The sequence below is a fragment of the Triticum urartu genome, chromosome 2A, assembly GCF_056163025.1.
Source record: "Triticum urartu cultivar PI428250 chromosome 2A, HENAU_Tu73, whole genome shotgun sequence".
Taxonomy (NCBI): domain Eukaryota; kingdom Viridiplantae; phylum Streptophyta; class Magnoliopsida; order Poales; family Poaceae; genus Triticum; species Triticum urartu.
The window spans coordinates 517,743,762-517,764,149 of record NC_141874.1 but is presented as its reverse complement, the minus strand read 5'-3'; the positions used below and the strand labels follow the sequence as shown (position 1 = coordinate 517,764,149).

Genomic DNA, 20,388 nt, shown 5'->3' with positions numbered 1-20,388 from the left:
AGCCGTGCGAGCCGGCTACTCCAACAAACAGCCCTGTTCCGAAGCAGCAGCGGCAGCCACCGACCCGTCGCCGTCAAGATGGATCCAAGACCATGCATACATACACAGGAAAACACGGGCAAAACAGGGTGAAACTAAAGCACGGGCACCCAAATGCGATGCAAATCCTATCCGCCCCGACCCACCCACTGCCGACCCACCCGCACCCGTACCGCGCGCCCATCCACCGCCCGTGATCCATCCGATCCGGCTGTCTCCCCGCCCACTCTGCCTCCTCGGCCTCGTGCAGCTCCCCCCTCCCCTCCCTCCCCTCCCTCCCTCCTCCTTCGACCGCGACCGCGACCGCCGCTCGCTGTCAAAACCCAGCCCAGCAGACCAGTCGACTCAGTCACGAGCATCCAAATCCCAAGCCAACACACACCTCACCCGCCTCCTCCTCACCGCACACGCTACACGCCACCTCCTCCTCCCCGGCTCCCCTCCCCCGCCGCCCCGATCCCCTTCCCCGAGAGCAGCCTCCCACGTGACCCGGATCCGACCGCTCCGTCCCCCGTCCACGGCCGCCCGCCCAATTCGCGGGAATTCCTCGAGGCCCGGCCGCAAGCAACCAGGGCCTGTGAGGCAGATCCATGGAGCGGGGCCGGCCGCGGCGTCGACGCTAGCACATCGCGAGGAGCTCCTGGTTTCGTCGCTCACAGAGAATTCTCTTGCCGTTTGGCTCGGCAAGCGTGGCTGCGGCGATGGCGATGGCGAATCCCTCCGCGGCCGGTGCCCCAGGTTCGATTTGCAGCCCTCTCTTGTCGCAGTTTCCGTCTACGCGATTTTTGCCTTTCGGGGAACTGCTTTGGTTAAAAGTTGGTCCGGTTTCTCTCTCATGGTAAGCTAGGCTTCGCCTAAACTGAGTCGGTAGTTGATTAAGTAAGTGGACTCGGCTAGTTGACTGCTTGTGCAGAAAAATTAGCGAAACTTCATCTAACTTGAGTCGATGCCAGCCTGTCCATTTTGTTTCCAGTATTTGGGTTGCGATCGCTCTTATTGATCCGAGTAAATCGCCCTCTATTCAAAGTAATCACCATGTTTGCCCAATTTTCTCTAGTAATAGTATTTAGTACCGCACCTTATGGAGTGATGGGTTGCTCTCTCGTACCGATGCCTGTGATGTGAATTGCGATTCACTTTATGGAGTGATGTGAATTGTGATTCACTTCCTTTTTTTTCTTCCGATTCCGAAGCGTGATCCAGTCAATTGAAAAAGTATGGATATTCGTGTGACTTAGTATTTTCTATTTTTGTTAATATGCTTGATCTGTGTTGAATCCGTATGGTGGCAAATTTAGCACATGGCAGTATTTTATTGATGCGCTAATGATAAATAGGAGTAACGGGCACTTCAGTTGGGTAGAGTTTTGTGCTTGAACTTTTCTAATCATGATTAGGAAAATTCATGATAAATGATTAAATTTCGACAATCGGAAATTTAGAAAGCAAATAGTGTCGTACTCCCATGTATCCTTGGCCTCTGCTGTTCCTGTTCTAAAGCGTCTGATCACCTAATTAATATTGTAAATCAATTGCTTCCATGTAGGAATCTGTAGCGACGCACTGTTCCGGGAGCTATGGCATGCTTGTGCCGGTCCGTTGATCACAGTACCCAGACAAGGCGAACGAGTCTATTACTTTCCCCAGGGTCATATGGAACAGGTACTCACCGGTTTATATATCTTCTCTGCCTGCCTGTCTCATTTGATCAATTCTTCTTGCTAGATATAATATTTTTCTCAAACTGATCATGATTTACTGTATAGCTTGAGGCATCTACAAACCAGCAGCTTGACCAGTACCTGCCGATGTTCAACCTACCATCCAAAATCCTATGCAGCGTGGTCAACGTAGAGCTCCGGGTCAGTGTCTTTTTACCTGCCTGCTGCAACCTCTTTGCTTGGAGTGTCTGGGAAATGGTTGGTCTAGCTATGCAGCTAGAAATGTTATCCTTTGCTAACCGGCTGAACTCTGTAATGCAGACGGAAGCTGATTCAGATGAAGTTTACGCTCAAATTATGCTGCAACCAGAGGCTAATGTGAGTCTTCCTGTTTTAACCATTGCTAACATGCAAATGGCTCATTTTACTTTCCAATGTACTCCCTCCGTTCTGAATTACTTGTCTTGGATTTGTCTAGATACGGAGGTATCTAGCATTAAAATGAGTCTAGATACATCCGTATCTAGACAAATCCAAGACAAGTAATTCGGAACGGAGGGAGTACAATCTTATGCCCTTTTCATGTTGCAGTCTACAGTACTTTGTTAGTTCAGTTTCATGTCCCTGTTTACATGTACATTCATTAATTTCCCTGTTTGAACCCCCTTTATTAGCAAGGTGAGCTCACAAGCTTGGGTCCTGAGCCAAAAGAACTCGAAAAAGGCACCATACATTCCTTTTGCAAGACACTGACAGCTTCGGATACGAGTACCCATGGTGGTTTCTCTGTTCTTAGGAGGCATGCTGAAGAGTGTCTTCCTCCGCTGGTTAGCATTGAAAGCATTTTTTACTCCAGTTGATGTCTACACTATTTCTGGCTTATTGAATGGTAGGGTTGCTTCACAGGACATGTCTCAGAATCCACCATGTCAAGAACTGGTAGCCAAAGATCTCCATGGAACTGACTGGCATTTTCGTCACATATTTCGGGGTGAGTTTACAATTTGAGCATTCAGCTTGAAGCCCCTTTAAGCTTCTCGTCGCTGTGTTCTTATTGTTTAATTGTTTCGGTGTAGCACTTCATGTCACAATTGAATGCTGAACTCTTACTACTGCAGAAACATGCAGCATATACTGATTCATTACTTCATGACTATGTGTGAACTCTCTCTCCCTCTGTCTGGTTCTATCTCATACCTTACGGCGTTTTGTGTTTCAGGACAGCCTAGGCGACATCTACTTACAACTGGCTGGAGTGTCTTTGTTAGCTCAAAAAGATTGGTTGCTGGTGATGCATTTATCTTTCTGAGGTACACAACACAATACTGTAATCCTGTCACGTGGAGGCAGTTTTTATGCATTTTCACCTCTCTCCTGTCTCGGCTTAATTCTGGTGAATAGTAATAAGTAATATTTGTATCATTTGCAGAGGTGAAAATGGTGAGTTGCGGGTTGGAGTAAGGAGGCATATGAGGCAAGTAAATAACATGCCATCATCTGTGATATCAAGCCACAGCATGCATCTTGGAGTCCTTGCAACAGCCTCCCATGCAATCTCCACTGGGACCCTCTTTTCTGTTTTCTATAAACCCAGGTAAGGTTCAACCAGTTTTCGTCTTTGTTATGCCCGTTGCTGCATGGTAATGGTTATTTCTGGCAACCAAGCAGTAATGCAAGATAATAAAGATTTTTTCGCAGTTTTTACTTGATTGCTATGGCAATTCCTTATGTATGTTGTACATTCTGCTTAGGTGTGAGATACAACTCTTGCTCATTTGGTCTATTATACCTGTTATGCATTTATGTCCGAGAATTCACCCAACTAATGTTTCTTTTTGCTTAACTGGGATGGCATCATGGTTGTCGTAATGAGTATTAACAATTGGTGATTTTTTTTATCCATACAATCTGGTGTATAAGGCTTACCGGGCCTCTCTGATTTTGTTTCCAGAACAAGTCAATCTGAGTTTGTGGTGAGTGTTAACAAGTACCTTGAAGCGAAGAAGCAGAACATTTCTGTTGGAATGAGATTTAAGATGAAATTTGAAGGCGATGAAGCTCTTGAAAGAAGGTAACCTGGGGTTGCTTTTGACAAGAGATGTTGGCTTTATTCCAACCATCTAGGTGGATATGACAAACATTTCCCTGGTTACAGGTTCAGTGGAACAATAATTGGTATTGGGAGCACGCCGACGGTGTCAACATCTCTATGGGCAGATTCTGATTGGAAATCTCTGAAGGTACTAAGATTCTGTATTTTTGAGGGTTCAACTAGAACTACAGTTTCTCTGGAGTGCTTTTAGTGGTGCATTATCATGTTTCCATGTTTGCTTTCTCATATCTGATACTTTCCTGTAATTATTGCCAGGTCCAATGGGATGAGCCTTCATCCATTCTTCGTCCAGATAGAGTTTCACCATGGGAATTGGAGCCACTGGATGCAGCTAATCCACAACCCCCTCAACCTCCACTGAGAAATAAGCGTCCCCGACTTCCAGCTTCACCTTCTGTGGTTCCAGAACTTGCTCCAAAATTTGGTAAGATATATGAACTCCTTAGCACCTGTTACGATTAATATATGTGGTATATGGATGCAATGCTCAGCTCTCAGTCATGAATATCATATTTTTATGTAGTCTAGTCCATTATCCTTGAGTTTTACATATCTAAGCTGGTGCTATTTGTATCAGGACTATGGAAGTCCCCGGCTGAACCAAGCCAAACCCTCTCATTTTCGGAGCCACAACAGGCTCGAGGGTTATTTACTAATTCACGCTTCTCATCATCATCAAACGTTGCATTCAATCAGTTCTACTGGCCAGCAAGAGAATCAAGAGAAGACTCTTATGCTGGAAGTACTAACAAAGTCACTGTTGAAAGAAAGCTTGAACCAGCTGCTGGTGGTTGCAGATTATTTGGAATTGAGATAAGATCTGCTGTGGAAGAAACACAACCCGTGCTAACTGTCTCAGGTGATGGTTATGACCAAACGGCTGCATCTGTAGACGTGGACTCTGGCGAGCTCTCGCAGCCATCCAATATGAACAACTCTGGTGCCCAAGCAGCAAGCAGTGAGCGTGCTCTTCTTGAGACCCAAAGTCGCCAAGTTAGAAGCTGCACAAAGGTGATAGTTGTCACATTTTGAAGATGCTCAATTTTCAATTCTTGTAGGGTTCAGGGTAATTTAGTACTGATCCTCATTATGATTCCTCCTCTAGGTAATTATGACAGGAATGGCAGTTGGAAGAGCAGTGGACTTGACAAAGCTATATGGGTATGTTGATCTTCACCGCAAGTTGGAGGAGATGTTTGATATACAGGGGGAGCTATGTTCCACACTCAAGAAATGGCAGGTTGTTTATGCGGATGAAGAGGATGATATGATGCTCGTTGGGGACGATCCTTGGGAGTAAGTACCCTTATCACTGTCTGTGAATGGATGCAGCTTTCCTATATCCAAGTCCTAATTCCACTCTACTTCATGTTGTTGCAGCGAGTTTTGCAACATGGCGAAAAGAATTTACATTTATACATATGAGGAGGCCAAGCAGTTGGCACCAAAGGCCGCCAAGCTCAGCCGTGTGAACTCATCACATGAATCGGCCACTCCGCAGAGTGGCTCAGACTACCCAGCCTCGTTTGCCAATGCAGATTGCTGAATGCTAAGTTGCTAACTTTGCTCTAATTACGCTCTTTCTTCCTTTGATCATTCGGGGAAATTGCCCATGATCATCCACTCTACTCGGGAGAGCCACGTATGATTCGTTCACGGACAAAAGACATTGTGTGCGTTGCTGTGGTGGGTTTGGTTCTGTGTCAGCAAGGAATGCCTGGAAGAGGCATTCTGGCATTTCATGACGTTTTGTCGCCAGTTGGTTTTATGCGAGAACTGGCGGTGAGCCGCAGTATGCATATTGCCGTAGACCTTGCCCTCGTTGCTTGCTACAGTAGTAAATAGGCGTATGTATATATTGATGATGTTTGGGTACCTGTACGAATTGATGCAGTTCAGCAATTGTTACTTTTAGCAGCAGCAACCTTTTCGCTAGTGGTGGCGGTGGTTAGTATGTTTCCTTGTATCATGTATACCTTTCTCCCTCGTGGAAGCCATCTGTATATATCTAAGAAGTAAAGTTGTGTTTTATGGTCTTTGGCATCTGTGCCTTTTTGTTCTTTAGAGATTGGGCATCTGTGCCTTTCGTTTCCTGAGGTCCAGCGTGAGGTATGTCGGCATGATCGCCCCCCACTTAGCCTGCCTTTAAACCATACTTAGGCCACCTAGGGAGGCAAAATTTTGTGTTTTGACCCTTTTTTGAAAGTTACTCGAGACCTAACCCTGGTTTGTAAAAATTTCGGGATCTGTCTCTAAGTGGCCTAACTTTCAAATCTCGACCAACTTTCAGAAAAGGGTCAAAGCATGAAATTTAGCCACCTAGGCAAGGCAGGAAATGTCTCTTTCATGAAGGGCCTCTTTTGGGTTGTAGGAATTTTGGCGGATCTGAAATTTAAGGATTTTTCTCCTACGAAAGCCATTTGGATCATAGGATTGCGATACCAAATTACTATGGAATCCTTTCCTGTGCCTCCCATTTCATGTGAATCTTCTTAACATAAGCTGAAACCGTATTTTACCTTTTTTTTAGAAGTCCAATGCTCTTTAACCCTCTCTTTACCTTCTCTCGTCGATACTTGAAATTTTCTATGTTTGCAATCTGTGCATTGTTCAAAGGCACTTGTTGCATAATTCCTGTATTTTCAGTTCTAGTAGGATTTCACGAATCTTATGCCTATGTTTCAAGATTTTTTTAACGGTCATTTGGAACTGTTCCATCTTAGCTTTAGCATGATTGCGTTGTTGCCAAAGAAAGAAGAGGTAGTTCGGATCAAGTAGTTCAGGCTAATATGTCTTCTTAACGTGAGTTTCAAAATATTCACGAAAGTGGGCACCAATAGATTGACACAGATTGCCTATTTGTGGTGCAACCGAGCCAGACAGCTTTCATGCCTGGGAGACACATTCTTGAAGGGGTCGTCGTCCTGCATGAGACGCCGCATGAAATTCACTCGAAGAAGCTAGATGGGGTTATCTTCAAAGTGGATTTCGAGAAGGCATATGATAAAGTTAAATGGCCTTTTCTTCAACACGCAATGCGCATGAAAGGCTTTAATGAGGATTGGCGGAACCAAGTGGGTTCTCTAGTCCAAAAAGGTAGTGTCGGAATCAAGGTTAACGACGATATTGATCGCTACTTTCAGACACACAAGGGATTGAGACAAGGGAATTCAATGTCTCCTCTCCTATTTAATATAGTGACCAATATGTTGACCATTCTTATAGGCCGGGCCAAGGAAAACTGTCAAGTGGATGGACTTGCCCCTCATCTGGTCAATGAGGGGGTCTCCATTTTATAGTACGCCGACGACACTATCCTGTTCATGGAACATGACATTGCAAAAGCGCGGAATATGAAACTCATATTATGTCTTCGAACAATTGTCTGGATTAAAAATAAACTTTCACAAGAGCGAGTTGTTCTGCTTTGGTAAGGCCAAAGAAGAGCAAGACACATATAGACAATTGTTTGTGTGTGAATTAGGTTCTTTGTCCTTCAGTTATTTGGGCATACTGATTCATCACCGTAAGCTATATAATAAAGAATGGAAGTGCATCGAAGATCGAATTGAAAAAAAAAGCTTAGTTGCTGGAAGGGCAAGCTAATGTCTTATGGAGGTCGGCTAGTGCTGATAACTCAGTACTTACTAGTATGCCGATGGTCCTACTATCTTTTTTCGAGGTACCAAAAGGGGTGCGGAAGAGACTTGATTTCTTTTGATCTCGATTCTTCTGGCAGTCAGATGAGGTCAAGAAGAAATACCGTCTTGCACGATGGGATATTTTATGCCGACCCAAAGACCACGGGGGTCTCGGTATTGAAAACCTGGAAATTAAGAATTAATATTTCAAGCAAATGCCCGGATTGAGAGATATGAAGTCTCCAATAAGTTCTACAGCTGCAAAATGGAGGAGAATAGTTCTGCCAGTGAACATATACTCAGAATGTCTGAGTACTACAACCACTTGACTCAGCTGGGAGTTAATCTTCCTGATGATAGTGTCATTGACAGAGTTCTTTTAATCAGTGCCACCAAGCTACAAGAGCTTCGTGATGAACTATAATATGCAAGGGATGGATAAGACAATTCTCGAGCTCTTCGCAATGCTAAAGGCTGTCGAGGTAGAAATCAAGAAGGAGCATCAAGTGTTGATGGTCAACAAGACCACCATTTTCAAGAAAAAGGGTAAAGGAAAGAAGGGGAACTTCAAGAAGAACGGCAAGCAAGTTGTTGCTCAAGTGAAGAAGCCCAAGTCTAGACCTAAGCCTGAGACTGAGTGCTTCTACTGCAAAGGGACTGGTCACTAGAAGGAGAACTGCCCCAAGTATTTGGCGGAGAAAAAGAATGGTAAAGTGAAAGGTATATTTGATATACATGTTATTGATGTGTACCTTACTAATGCTCGCGGTAGCGTCTGGATATTCGATACTGGTTTTGTTGCTAATGTTTTTAACTCGAAACCGGGGCTACGGATTAAGCGAAGATTGGCTAAGGATGAGGTGACAATGCGGGTGGGAAATGGTTCCAAAGTCGATGTGATCGCCGTCGGCACGCTATCTCTACATCTACCTTCGGGATTAGTTTTAAACCTAAATAATTGTTATTTGGTGCCAGCGTTGAGCATGAACATTATATCTGGATCTTATTTGATGTGAGACGGTTATTCATTTAAATCAGAGAATAATGGTTGTTCTATTTATATGAGTAATATCTTTTATGGTCATGCACCCTTGATGAATGGTCTATTTTTACTAAATCTTGATAGTAGTGATACACCTGTTCATAGTATTGAAGCCAAAAGATATAAGTTTAATAATGATAGTGCAACTTATTTGTGGCACTGCCGTTTAGGTCATATTGGTGTAAAGCGCATGAAGAAACTCCATGCTGATGGACTTTTGGAATCACTTGATTATGAATCATTTGATGCTTGCGAACCATGTCTCATGGGCAAGATGACTAAGACTCCATTCTCTAAAACAATGGAGCGAGCAACAGACTTGTTGGAAATAATACATACTGACATATGCGGTCCGATGAGTGTTGATGCTCATGGCGGGTATCGTTATTTTCTTACCTTCACAGATGATTTGAGCAGATATTGGTATATCTACTTGATGAAACATAAGTCTGAAACATTTGAAAAGTTCAAAGAATTTCAGAGTTAAGTAGAAAATCATCGTAACAAGAAAATTAAGTTTCTACGATCTGATCGTGGAGGAGAATATTTGAGTTACAAGTTTGGTCTTCATTTGAAACAATGCAGAATAGTTTCGCAACTCATGCCACCTGGAACACTATATCGTAATGGTGTGTCTGAATGTCGTAACCGCACTTTATAAGATATGGTGCGATCTATGATGTCTCTCACTGACTTACCGCTATCGTTTTGGGGTTATGCTTTAGAGACAACTGCATTCACATTAAATAGGGCACCATCAAAATCCGTTGAGACGACACCTTATGAATTATGGTTTGGCAAGAAACCCAAATTGTCGTTTCTTAAAGTTTGGGGCTACGATGCTATGTGAAAAAGCTTCAAAATGATAAGCTCGAACCCAAATCGGAGAAATGTGTCTTCATAGGATACCCAAAAGAGACTGTTGGGTACACCTTCTATCACAGACCCGAAGGCAAGATATTTGTTGCTAAGAATGGATCCTTCATAGAGAAGGAGTTTCTCTCGAAAGGAGTGAGTGGGAGGAAAATAGAACTTGACGTGGTAATTGTACCTACTCCCTTATTGGAAAGTAGTTCATCACAGAAATCAGTTCCAGTGATTCCTACACCAGTAAGTGAGGAAGCTAATGATGATGATCATGAAACTTCTGATCAAGTTACTACCGAACCTCGTAGGTCAACCAGAATAAGATCCGCACCAGAGTGGTACGGTAATCCTGTTCCGGAGGTCATGTTACTTAACCATGACGAACCTACGAACTATGAGGAAGCGATGATGAGCTCGGATTCCGCAAAATGGCTTGAGGCCATGAAATTTGAGATGAGATCCATATATGAGAACAAAGTGTGGACTTTGGTTGACTTGCCCGATGATCAGCATGCCATAGAGAATCAATGGATCTTCAAGAAGAAGACTGACGCTAACGGTAATGTTACTGTCTACAAATCTCGACTTGTTGCAAAAGGTTTTTGACAAGTTCAAGGAGTTGACTACGATGAGACCTTCTCACCCGTAGCGATGCTTAAGTCCGTCCGAATCATGTTAGCAATTGCCGCATTTTATGATTATGAAATTTGGCAAATGGATGTCAAAACGGCTTTCCTTAATCGATATCTTAAAGAAGAGTTGTATATGATGCAACCAGAAGGTTTTGTCGATCCAAAAGGTGCTAACAAAGTGTGCAAGCTCCAACGATCCATTGATGGACTGGTGCAAGCCTCTCGGAGTTGGAATATACGGTTTGATAGTGTGATCAAAGCATATGGTTTTATACAGACGTTTGGAGAAGTCTGTATTTACAAGAAAGTGAGTGGGAGCTCTGCAGCATTTCTGATATTATATGTAGATGACATATTGTTGATCGGAAATGATACTGAATTTCTAAATAGCATAAAAGGATACTTGAATAAGAATTTTTCAATGGAAGACCTCGGTGAAGCTGCTTATGTATTGAGCATCAAGATCTATGGAGATAGATCAAGCCGCTTAATTGGACTTTCACAAAGCACATACCTTGATAAAGTTTTGAAAAAGTTCAAAATGGATCAAGCAAAGAAAGGGTTCTTGCATGTGTTACAAGGTGTGAAGTTGAGTCAGACTCAATACACGACCACTGCAGAAGATAGAGAGAAAATGAAAGTTATTCCCTACGCTTCAGCCATAGGTTCTATCATGTATGCAATGTTGTGTACCAGACCTGATGTGTGCCTTGCTATCAGTTTAGCAGGGAGGTACCAAAGTAATCCAGGAGTGGATCACTGGACAGTAGTCAAGAACATCCTAAAATACCTGAAAAGGACTAAGGATATGTTTATCGTTTATGGAGGTGACAAAGAGCTCGTCGTAAACGGTTACGTCGATGCTAGCTTTGACACTAATCCGGATGACTCTAAGTCACAAACCGGATAAGTATTTTTATTGAATGGTGGAGCTGTCAGTTGATGCAGTTCCAAGTAGAGCGTCGTGCTGGGATCTACGTGTGAAGCGGAGTACATAGTTGCTTCGGAAGCAGCAAATGAAGGAGCCTGGATGAAGGAGTTCATATCCGATCTAGGTGTCATACCTAGTGCATCGGGTTCAATGAAAATCTTTTGTGACAATACTGGTGCAATTGTCTTGGTAAAAGAATCCAGATTTCACAAGAGAACCAAGCACATCAAGAGACGCTTCAATTCCATCTGCGATCAAGTCAAGGAGGGAGACATAGAGATTTGTAAGATACATATGGATCTGAATGTTGCAGACCCATTGACTAAGCCTATCTCACGAGCAAAACATGATCAGCACCAAGACTCCATGGGTGTTAGAATCATTACAATGTAATCTAGATTATTGACTCTAGTGCAAGTGGGAGACTGAAGGAAATATGCCCTAGAGGCAATAATAAAGTTGTTATTTATATTTCCTTATATCATGATAAATGTTTATTATTCATGCTAGAATTGTATTAACTGGAAACTTAGTACATGTGTGAATACATAGACAAACAGAGTGTCACTAGTATGCCTCTACCTGACTAGCTTGTTGATCAAAGATGGTTAAGTTTCCTAGCCATGGATTTGATAAACGGGATCACATCATTAGAGAATGATGTGATTGACTTGGCCCATCCGTTAGCTTAGCACTTTGATTGTTTAGTTTACTGCTATTGCTTTCTCTATAACTTATACATGTTCCTATGACTATGAGATTATGGAACTCCCGAATACCAGAGGAACACTTAGTGTGCTATCAAACGTCACAACGTAACTAGGTGACTATAAAGATGCTCTACAGGTGTCTCCAATGGTGTTTGTTGAGTTGGCATAGATCGAGATTAGGATTTGTCACTCCGTGTATCGGAGAGGTATCTCTGGGCCCTCTCGGTAATGCACATCACTATAAGCCTTGCAAGCAATGTGACTAACGAGTTATTTATGGGATGTTGAATTACAGAACGAGTAAAGAGACTTGCCGGTAACGAGATTGAACTGGGTATTGAGATACCGATGATCGAATCTCGGGCAAGTAACATACCGATGACAAATGGAACAACGTATGTTGTTATGCGGTTTGACTGGTAAAGATCTTCTTAGAATATGTAGGAACCAATATGAGCAACCAGGTTCCGCTATTGGTTATTGACCAGAGATGAGTCTCGGTCATGTCTACATAGTTCTCTAACCCGTAGGGTCTGCACGCTTAACGTTCGGTGACGATCGGTATTATGAGTTTATGTGTTTTGATGTACTGAAGGTAGTTCGGAGTCCCAGATATAATCACGGACATGACGAGGAGTCTCGGAATGGTCGAGACATAAAGATCGATATATTAGAAGCCTATGTTTGGACATCGGAATGGTTTCGGGTGAGTTCGGGCATATACCGGAGTACCGGGAGGTTACCGGAACCCCCCGGGAAGTATATGGGCCTTATTGAGCCATTGTGGGAGAGAGGAGAAGGGAGCCTAGGAGCCCCCCCCACCAAGCACAATCCAAATTGGGTGCCCCCCTTTCCTTCCCCCTCTCTCCCCCTTCCTTCCTCTCCTAATCCAACTAGGGAAGGGGGGGGTGAATCCTACTCCCGGTAGGAGTAGGACTCCCCTTGGGCGCTCCATAGAGGGGCCGGCCCTCCCCCTCCTCCACTCCTTTATACACGCAGGAGGGGGCACCCCATAGACACACAAGTTGATTGTTTAGCCGTGTGCGGTGCCCCCCTCCACAGATTTCCACCTCGGTCATATCGTTGCAGTGCTTAGGCGAAGCCCTGCGCCGGTAGCTTCATCATCACCGTAATCACGCCGTCGTGCTGATGAAACACTCCCTCGACACTCAGCTGGATCTAGAGTTCGCGGGACGTCACCGAGCTGAACGTGCGCAGATCGCGGAGGTGCCGTACCTTTGGTGCTAGGATCGGTCGAATCGTGAAGACATACGACTACATCAACCGCTTTGTCATAACGCTTCCGCTTATGGTCTACGAGGGTACGTGGACAACAATCTTCCCTTCTCGTTGCTATGCATCACCTGGATGGATCTTGAGTGTGCGTGGGAAATATTTTGAAATTACTGTGTTCCCCAACACAACTGACTCGCCATTCTGGAAGGGACTCATGCGAACGAAAGATTTGTTCTTTCGTACGGTCAAATTCTTGGTTGGCAATGGGATGTCAACAAGATTTTGAGAGGATACGTGGTTAGGGGAGACGCCACGTATAACATTGTGCAACGTAAGGAGGATTACGTAGGCACAATATTTCAATCGACTCCCTTGAATATTCAGTTCAGACATGGGTTAGTTGGTGAGCGATGGAATGCCTGGATGCACTTGGTTTAGAGATTGATAGATGTTCAATTATTCGACCAACTCGATTCGATGCACTGGAAGTTAGCTAGAAATGGGATGTTTACGATGAATCCTTTTACATGGATATAATTAATTCTGGTCCAATCTCGAGATCATTACATATTTGAAAGGTTAAGGTTCCCTTGCGTATTAAAATCTTTATGTGGTTCGCACACAAGCAAGTGATCCTCACCAAAGATAACTTAGTAAAGAGACGGTGGGTAGGTAATTCACGTTGTTGTTTTTGTGATCATGACGAAACAATACAACACTTGTTCATAGAGTGCCCACTCGTGAAATTGCTTTGGAGAACAATCCATATAGCCTTTAACATCACTCCTCCAGTTAACATTGAATCGTTATTTGAGACGTGGTTAGATGGGGTTGATCATATTACTGCGGCTCATATTCGGGTTGGAATATGTGCGCTTATACGGACTATATGGAATTGCAGGAATGATATAATTTTTAACAGACAACATACTTTAACTTTCTTGCAGGTCATCTTCAGAGCTACCGCATGGATCCGTACTGGTCCTTACTCAGTCCTACGGACTCCATGGAGCCTTTGGTTACTGGGTGCAACCAGTGAGAGATGGTAGCACGAGCTATATTCAACCGGTTCGGATGGCGGTCGCATAACAGGATAGGAGTCTAGGGAGTTTGTCCTTTACATTGTCATACCGGTTGTGGTATTGAGCATTCACTTTTCTTTTATTTTTTGCTCCACTTGCGAACTATAATACTTTTATGACTTTGTACTACTTCGAGACTCTTTAATAAGATGGCTACATGCATCGTTCCGATACAGAGGCCGGGGGAAGCCTCCTTTTCCAAAAAAACATGACATCTCACTCCTTCTTTTCCCTATTTCTATGTTTTCAAATTTCTTCAATCCAAATAGGCCTTTAGTACTCTGTTGGATCCTCTACTAAATTAGTGACAATTAATATAGATTGGAGGGAGTAGCTTGTTGCGGGCGATCCTCTTTGTGATTGTTTGGGTGGGCATGGTTTATATGCTGCTTGGCTTTTCTCTTAATAAGAAACACAGCGTATGAGACTTGGGTGGTTCTCTAGTAAGCTCACGAAGAGACTAGGGGTTACGCCGAGCCTGATTAGATTTTTCGCCTACTGTACAAACTCTCTGATGTTCAAAGGCTGGCTATGTGGCGAATTTGGTATGCTGGAGATGAGTTTACTCGCCACAAACCACTGGTCCTCGTCGAGGCTTCGTGCAGATTTCTAACGAGCTATATCACGTCCTTGCTCGCCATTCAACAACATCCGAAAGGCAAACCTGAAAATGGAGGGGAAGAAGCATAGTTTTAAAAAGACCGGGCCGGAAAAACCGTGAACCAAGACTTTACCGGGTTTTTAAAGGTGTAATGGTATTTTAGTAAAATCTAGAAAATATTTTAAAAGGTGCATCAACAAGGAATCAAATAGCTAACCTTCATGCAACACATGCTAAAAGCCCAATAACCAACTAGGCTAATAAAAAGATTGTGATTTATTAATAGTTTGGATTCAATATACCTCTATGTGCATTCATTTGGTGTGAGGTCAAAAATTTGAAAAAATATCTTTAATATTTTGGTTTTTTGTCCCAAATAAACCGATGAACTAGCGGGTAGACCAATAAAAAATTGAACCGACAACCTCACTGGTTCGATTGCCGGATCGGTTTTTAAACTATGGGAAGGAGGTGATCAACTTCTTAAGAAGTATGCCGGTGAATGTACAAGAAATAACGCCTACCCCATGCTGGGAGGTGCTACTCTTGTAGGAGTCGTTGGGTTTCGCCAAAGAGGAAGGATGATGTAGATAGCAACAAAGCTTTCTCTTAGTTAAGAAGCAAGGTTTACGAAAACAATAGAAGCTCCTAGGATACCAAGATAAGCAGCATCTACACACAAATAAAATAAAATGCTCGGCAAAGGGATTGTTAAGCCCCTTGTCTCGCTAGTTACAAAACTAAAAGTAAACAGATAGATAGGTAGTTGTATATTAAACCGGCAAATAGTAAAGACAAATAAAACGGCAATTTTTGTAGAAGAAAATATTGACGAAGAATGGACCCGGGATCTATTAGTTCACTAGAGGTATCTCTCTCGAACGCACGCAATTAACATGGTAACAAATTACAGTTGGGCAATAGGCAAGAATAGCAACTTTGAATGTAAATCATCACGGTTGATTAATAAAAGTTCCTTTCTTGCAAAGAAAAACCTCTACCAATAAGTATTGATTTTTTTAAAACAAATTTGATTTATTTTTCTATAAGCACATCTCCAAGTTAGGCTATTAAAAGAAAAAAACTGACGTGACATACCCCAAAGGCCCAACTCTATTCGTTCAATTTTTTTTATCTGTATAGCGAAGGGACTATGGTTGGATGGTTAGGACGGTAGTGGTATTTCCAGCTCACAGGGTTTAAGTCATGATACTTGCATTTATTTCTGTATTTATTTCAAGATTTCCGGCGGTACGTTTTCAATGAAAAAAGACGTTTCCGTCGACTACGAGGTGTCTTTGATGACTTTGTCAATTCTAAGATAATATGTTGGCTCAGCCTCTTGAGGTGTTTACAATGACAGGGTATGCGTGTGTATTCGTAGGGATGAGTATATGCGCGTATATACGAGTGCCCGCGTCTGTACTGTTTTATAAAAATATTTTTTCCATATGTGAAAATGTTGAAATCTTGGCGGACGATGACACGAGATAAATAAAGTCTCAGAAAACAATGACGAGATAAACTTCGGGACGAAGACAAATTGATGGGTCCCTTTCGGTCACCACGTCATAGAGTAGGTTCGGGTCCATGGCCTGAGAGCCCCGCAAAATATCTCTGTGTCCACGGATTCGCCTTTTGAGTTGAAATTGCTAGCAGAACCCCACACTCCAAGCTTGCATCTAATCTGAGTATCTGACTAATCACTACTCCTACCATGCATATGAGCCACAGCAGAGTACACGTGAAATTCTAGGTGACAAGAGATCTTAAAGCAATTATGTGATTAAATGGCAAAAGAAAAACATTTATAGACTAAAAAAGATGATCGGCCCCTCCATCGTGCTACACATCCCGAGTGAAGTGTTTTTTTTAAACAAAGACACTAAAACGTTCGACTTTAAATTAATAAAGCGACAACATCCACACAGAGTTTTAAACATACAAATCACACAGCCAAAATACATCGGGCCACACGTCCCAGAATAGTCTAGGGGTAAATCCTCTCACTTTCTAGTAAAAGAGCAGGAGCCAAACATAGCTTAGACTACCTATAATGGGAAGTGGATCCTCTAACATGAAGAAGGAAAGTCACCTAAGCTACAGTACAAAGTAGTGTAAAACAAAGAAGGAAAGTCACGGGCATTGTAGCGAACACTTAATTATCTACTTAAGTCGGTACTGTACATAGTTACTGTTGATATAAAGAAATTTTAAATCAATTTTATTGCATCATAATTTTATCTGTATGTAATTTTTGTAAATGTATAAAGTAGATTTGTAATTTGTAAATGAATTTAAGTCATTTTGCCTTAATCATATAGAAGTGAAGGAGGGAAGTTAGGGAATTGTAGCTTAGGTGACTTCCCTCCTTCATGTTAGAGGATCCACTTCCCCCATAATGGGAGTAATATAAGTGGTAACATCACACTTATCTAGATAAAATAGATGTGGCATGCAATTAATGAAGAAAGAAAGGCATGTGGTAACATAACATCACACATATCAAGAAAAGATGAGTCTACAACCTAATAAATGAAGTTATGCATGACACAACACATATGTTACTACCCACTGTGGAGGTAGTAACATAGATTAGTAACATGTGCATGTTACTACTCTAAGTTACTCCCCACTCTGACTAGTCTTAAAAACTTCCAGCGACTAGCACTACGCAAAAGGCTCAAGCTGACATATCCGTCCGTCGCGCCTTCACCATTGTCAGCTTGATCTACTTCATGATTCCGTCCATGCGGTCAGCGTCACGCGTCTTCCCCAACGGCGCCCAAGTCTGCAAGAAGATGTGGCATTTGAAGATAATGTCGGCGGGGTGCGATGGAAACTTCTTTTCTATAGTAATTTTGTTCCGAACCGACTAAAGAGACTAAAGCAGCGCCCCTAGGCATCGCCAAACTATCCTAGCATTAGCACCCCTCTGGGCGATAGCAAGGCTAGCAGGTCAGCGCTAGAATGCGGGTTCCGATTCTGCTTGAACGTTTTCCTAACAGCACTTCCACGCAAATCTAGCAAGATAACATCCAAAGAACATGTGGTTTGCGTTTTCCCCTAAACCGCAAAGAGCACATGTTCCGTCCGCAGGCCCGTTTCGCTTGGCCACATTGTGCGATGCCGGCAAACGTTTGCGGAACATTTTGAAGGAAATATGCCCTAGAGGCAATAATAAAGTTGTTATTTATATTTCCTTATATCATGATAAATGTTAATTATTCATGCTAGAATTGTATTAACCGGAAACTTAGTACATGTGTGAATACATAGACAAAACAGAGTGTCCCTAGTATGCCTCTACTTGCCTAGCTCGTTAATCAAAGATGGTTAAGTTTCCTGACCATAGACATGTGTTGTCATTTTGATGAATGGGATCACATCATTAGAGAATGATGTGATGGACAAGACCCATCCGTTAGCTTAGCACAAATAATTGTTTAGTTTTATGCTATTGCTTTCATCATGACTTATACATGTTCCTCTGACTATGAGATTATGCAACTCCCGAATACCGGAGGAACACTTAGTGTGCTATCAAACGTCACAACATAACTGAGTGACTATAAAGATGCTCTACAGGTGTCTCCGATGGTGTTTGTTGAGTTGGCATAGATCGAGATTAGGATTTGTCACTCCATGTATTGGAGAGGTATCTCTGGGCCCTCCCGGTAATGCACATCACTATAAGCCTTGCAAGCAATGTGACTAATGAGTTAGTTACGGGATATTGCATTACAGAACGAGTAAAGAGACTTGCCGGTAACGAGATTGAACTAGGTATTAAGATACCGACAATCGAATCTCACACAAGTAACATGCCGATGACAAAGGGAACAACATATGTTGTTATGCGGTTTGACCGATAAAGATCTTCGTAGAATATGTAGGAATCAATATGAGCATCCAGGTTCCGCTATTGGTTATTGACCGGAGATGAGTCTCGGTCATGTCTACATAGTTCTCGAACCCGTAGGGTCCGCACGCTTAACTTTCGGTGACGATCGGTATTATGAGTTTTTGTGTTTTGATGTACCGAAGGTTGTTCGGAGTCACGAATGTGATCACGGGCATGACGAGGAGTCTCAAAATGGTCGAGACATAAAGATCGATATATTGGAAGCCTATGTTTGGACATCGGAATGGTTCCGGGTGAGTTCGGGCATTTACCGGAGTACCGGAGGGTTACCGGAACCCCCGAGGAGTATATGGGCCTTATTGGGCCTTAGTGGAAAAGGGGAGAGGAAGGCCAAGGTGGAGGGCGCGCCCCCCTAGCCCAATCCGAATTGGGTGGGGCCCCCCTTCCTTCCCTCTTTCTCCTCCTTCCTTCTCTCCTACTCCAACTAGGGAAAGGGGGGATCCTACTCCCGGTGGGAGTAGGACTCCCCCTAGGGCGCGCCATAGAGAGGGCCGGCCCTCCCCTCCTCCACTCCTTTATATACGGGGGAGGGGGGCACCCCATAGACACACAAGTTGATCTCTTAGCCGTGTGCGGTGCCCCCTTCACAGATTTCCACCTCGGTCATATCATTGTAGTGCTTAGGCGAAGCCCTGCGTCAGTAACTTCATCATCACCGTCATCACGCCGTCGTGCTGACGAAGCTCTCCCTCTTCACTCAGCTGGATCTAGAGTTCGTGGGACGTCACCGAGTTGAACGTGTGCAAATCGCGGAGGTGCCGTACCTTCGGTGCTAGGATCGGTCGGATCGTGAAGACGTACGACTACATCAACCGCGTTGTCATAATGCTTCCGCTTATGGTCTATGAGGGTACGTGGACAACACTCTCCCCTCTCGTTGCTATGCATCACCTAGATAGATCTTGCGCGTGTGTAGGAATGTTTTTGAAATTACTGCGTTACCCAACAGCGGTATCAAAGCCAGGTCTATGCGTGGATGTTATATGCACGAGTAGAACACAAAGGAATTGTGTGTGTGGGTATATACATATTGCTTGCCGTCACTAGTTGATTCTTGATTCAGCGGTATTGTTGGATGAAGCGGCTCAGACCGACATTACGCGTACGCTTAGGCGAGACTAGTTCTACCGACGTGCTTCGCACATAGGTGGCTAGTGGGTGTCAGTTTCTCCAACTTTAGTTGAATCAGATTCAATGAACAGGGTACTTTCTGAAGATCAAAAAGCAATCACTATACCGCATTGTGGTTTTTGATGCGTAGGTAAGAACGGTTCTTGCTAAGCCCGTAGCAACCACGTAAAACTTGCAACAACAAAGTAGAGGACGTCTAACTTGTTTTTGCAGGGCATGTTGTGATGTGATATGGTCAAGACGTGATTAGATATAAATTATTGTATGAGATGATCATGTTTTGTTAAAGTTACCGGCAACTGGCAGGAGCCTTATGGTTCTCTCTTTATTGCATAAGATGCATGCGTTATATAATTGCTTTACTTTATCGCTATGCGATAGCAATAGTTGCAAAAGCAATAATTGGTGAGACGACTATGTGATGACACGTTGATAGAGATCAAGATGATGGAGATCATGGTGTCATGCCGGTGACGATGGAGATCATGACGGTACTTTGGAGATGGAAATCAAAGGCACAAGATGATGATGGTCATATCATGTCACATATTTTGATTGCATGTGATGTTTATCCTTTATGCATCTTATTTTGCTTAATACGATGGCAGCATTATAAGATGACCCCTCACTAAATTTCAAGGTATAAGTGTTCTCCCTGAGTATGCACCATTGCAACAGTTCGTCGTGCTGAGACACCACGTGATGATTGGGTGTGATAAGCTCTACGTTCACATACAATGGGTGCAAGCCAGTTTTGCACACGTGGAATACTCGGGT

At 43.2% G+C, this 20,388-nt stretch overlaps 1 protein-coding gene across 1 annotated transcript; it reads left to right on the top strand.

Moving 5' to 3' along the window:
- The first annotated feature begins 337 nt into the window (after window positions 1-337).
- Window positions 338-5,844, top strand: ARF1 (auxin response factor 1). Its single transcript, XM_048701636.2, has 14 exons — window positions 338-777; window positions 1,586-1,701; window positions 1,806-1,901; window positions 2,022-2,078; window positions 2,375-2,527; window positions 2,607-2,691; window positions 2,920-3,010; window positions 3,130-3,294; window positions 3,652-3,771; window positions 3,856-3,940; window positions 4,069-4,237; window positions 4,391-4,824; window positions 4,919-5,109; window positions 5,194-5,844. The coding sequence occupies exons 1-14, from the start codon at window positions 741-743 to the stop codon at window positions 5,357-5,359; spliced, it is 1,965 nt and encodes a 654-aa protein (XP_048557593.1). The 5' UTR covers window positions 338-740; the 3' UTR covers window positions 5,360-5,844.
- The last annotated feature ends 14,544 nt before the right edge of the window (window positions 5,845-20,388 follow it).

Excerpts from the sequence above, each read along its gene's own strand:
- ARF1 (XM_048701636.2), top strand. The coding sequence starts at position 741 with ATGGCGATGGCGAATCCCTCCGCGGCCGGTGCCCCAG. Across the intron at positions 2,528-2,606 it reads AAGAGTGTCTTCCTCCGCTG|GACATGTCTCAGAATCCACC; the intron begins GTTAGCATTGAA and ends GTTGCTTCACAG. Across the intron at positions 3,011-3,129 it reads GATGCATTTATCTTTCTGAG|AGGTGAAAATGGTGAGTTGC; the intron begins GTACACAACACA and ends TATCATTTGCAG.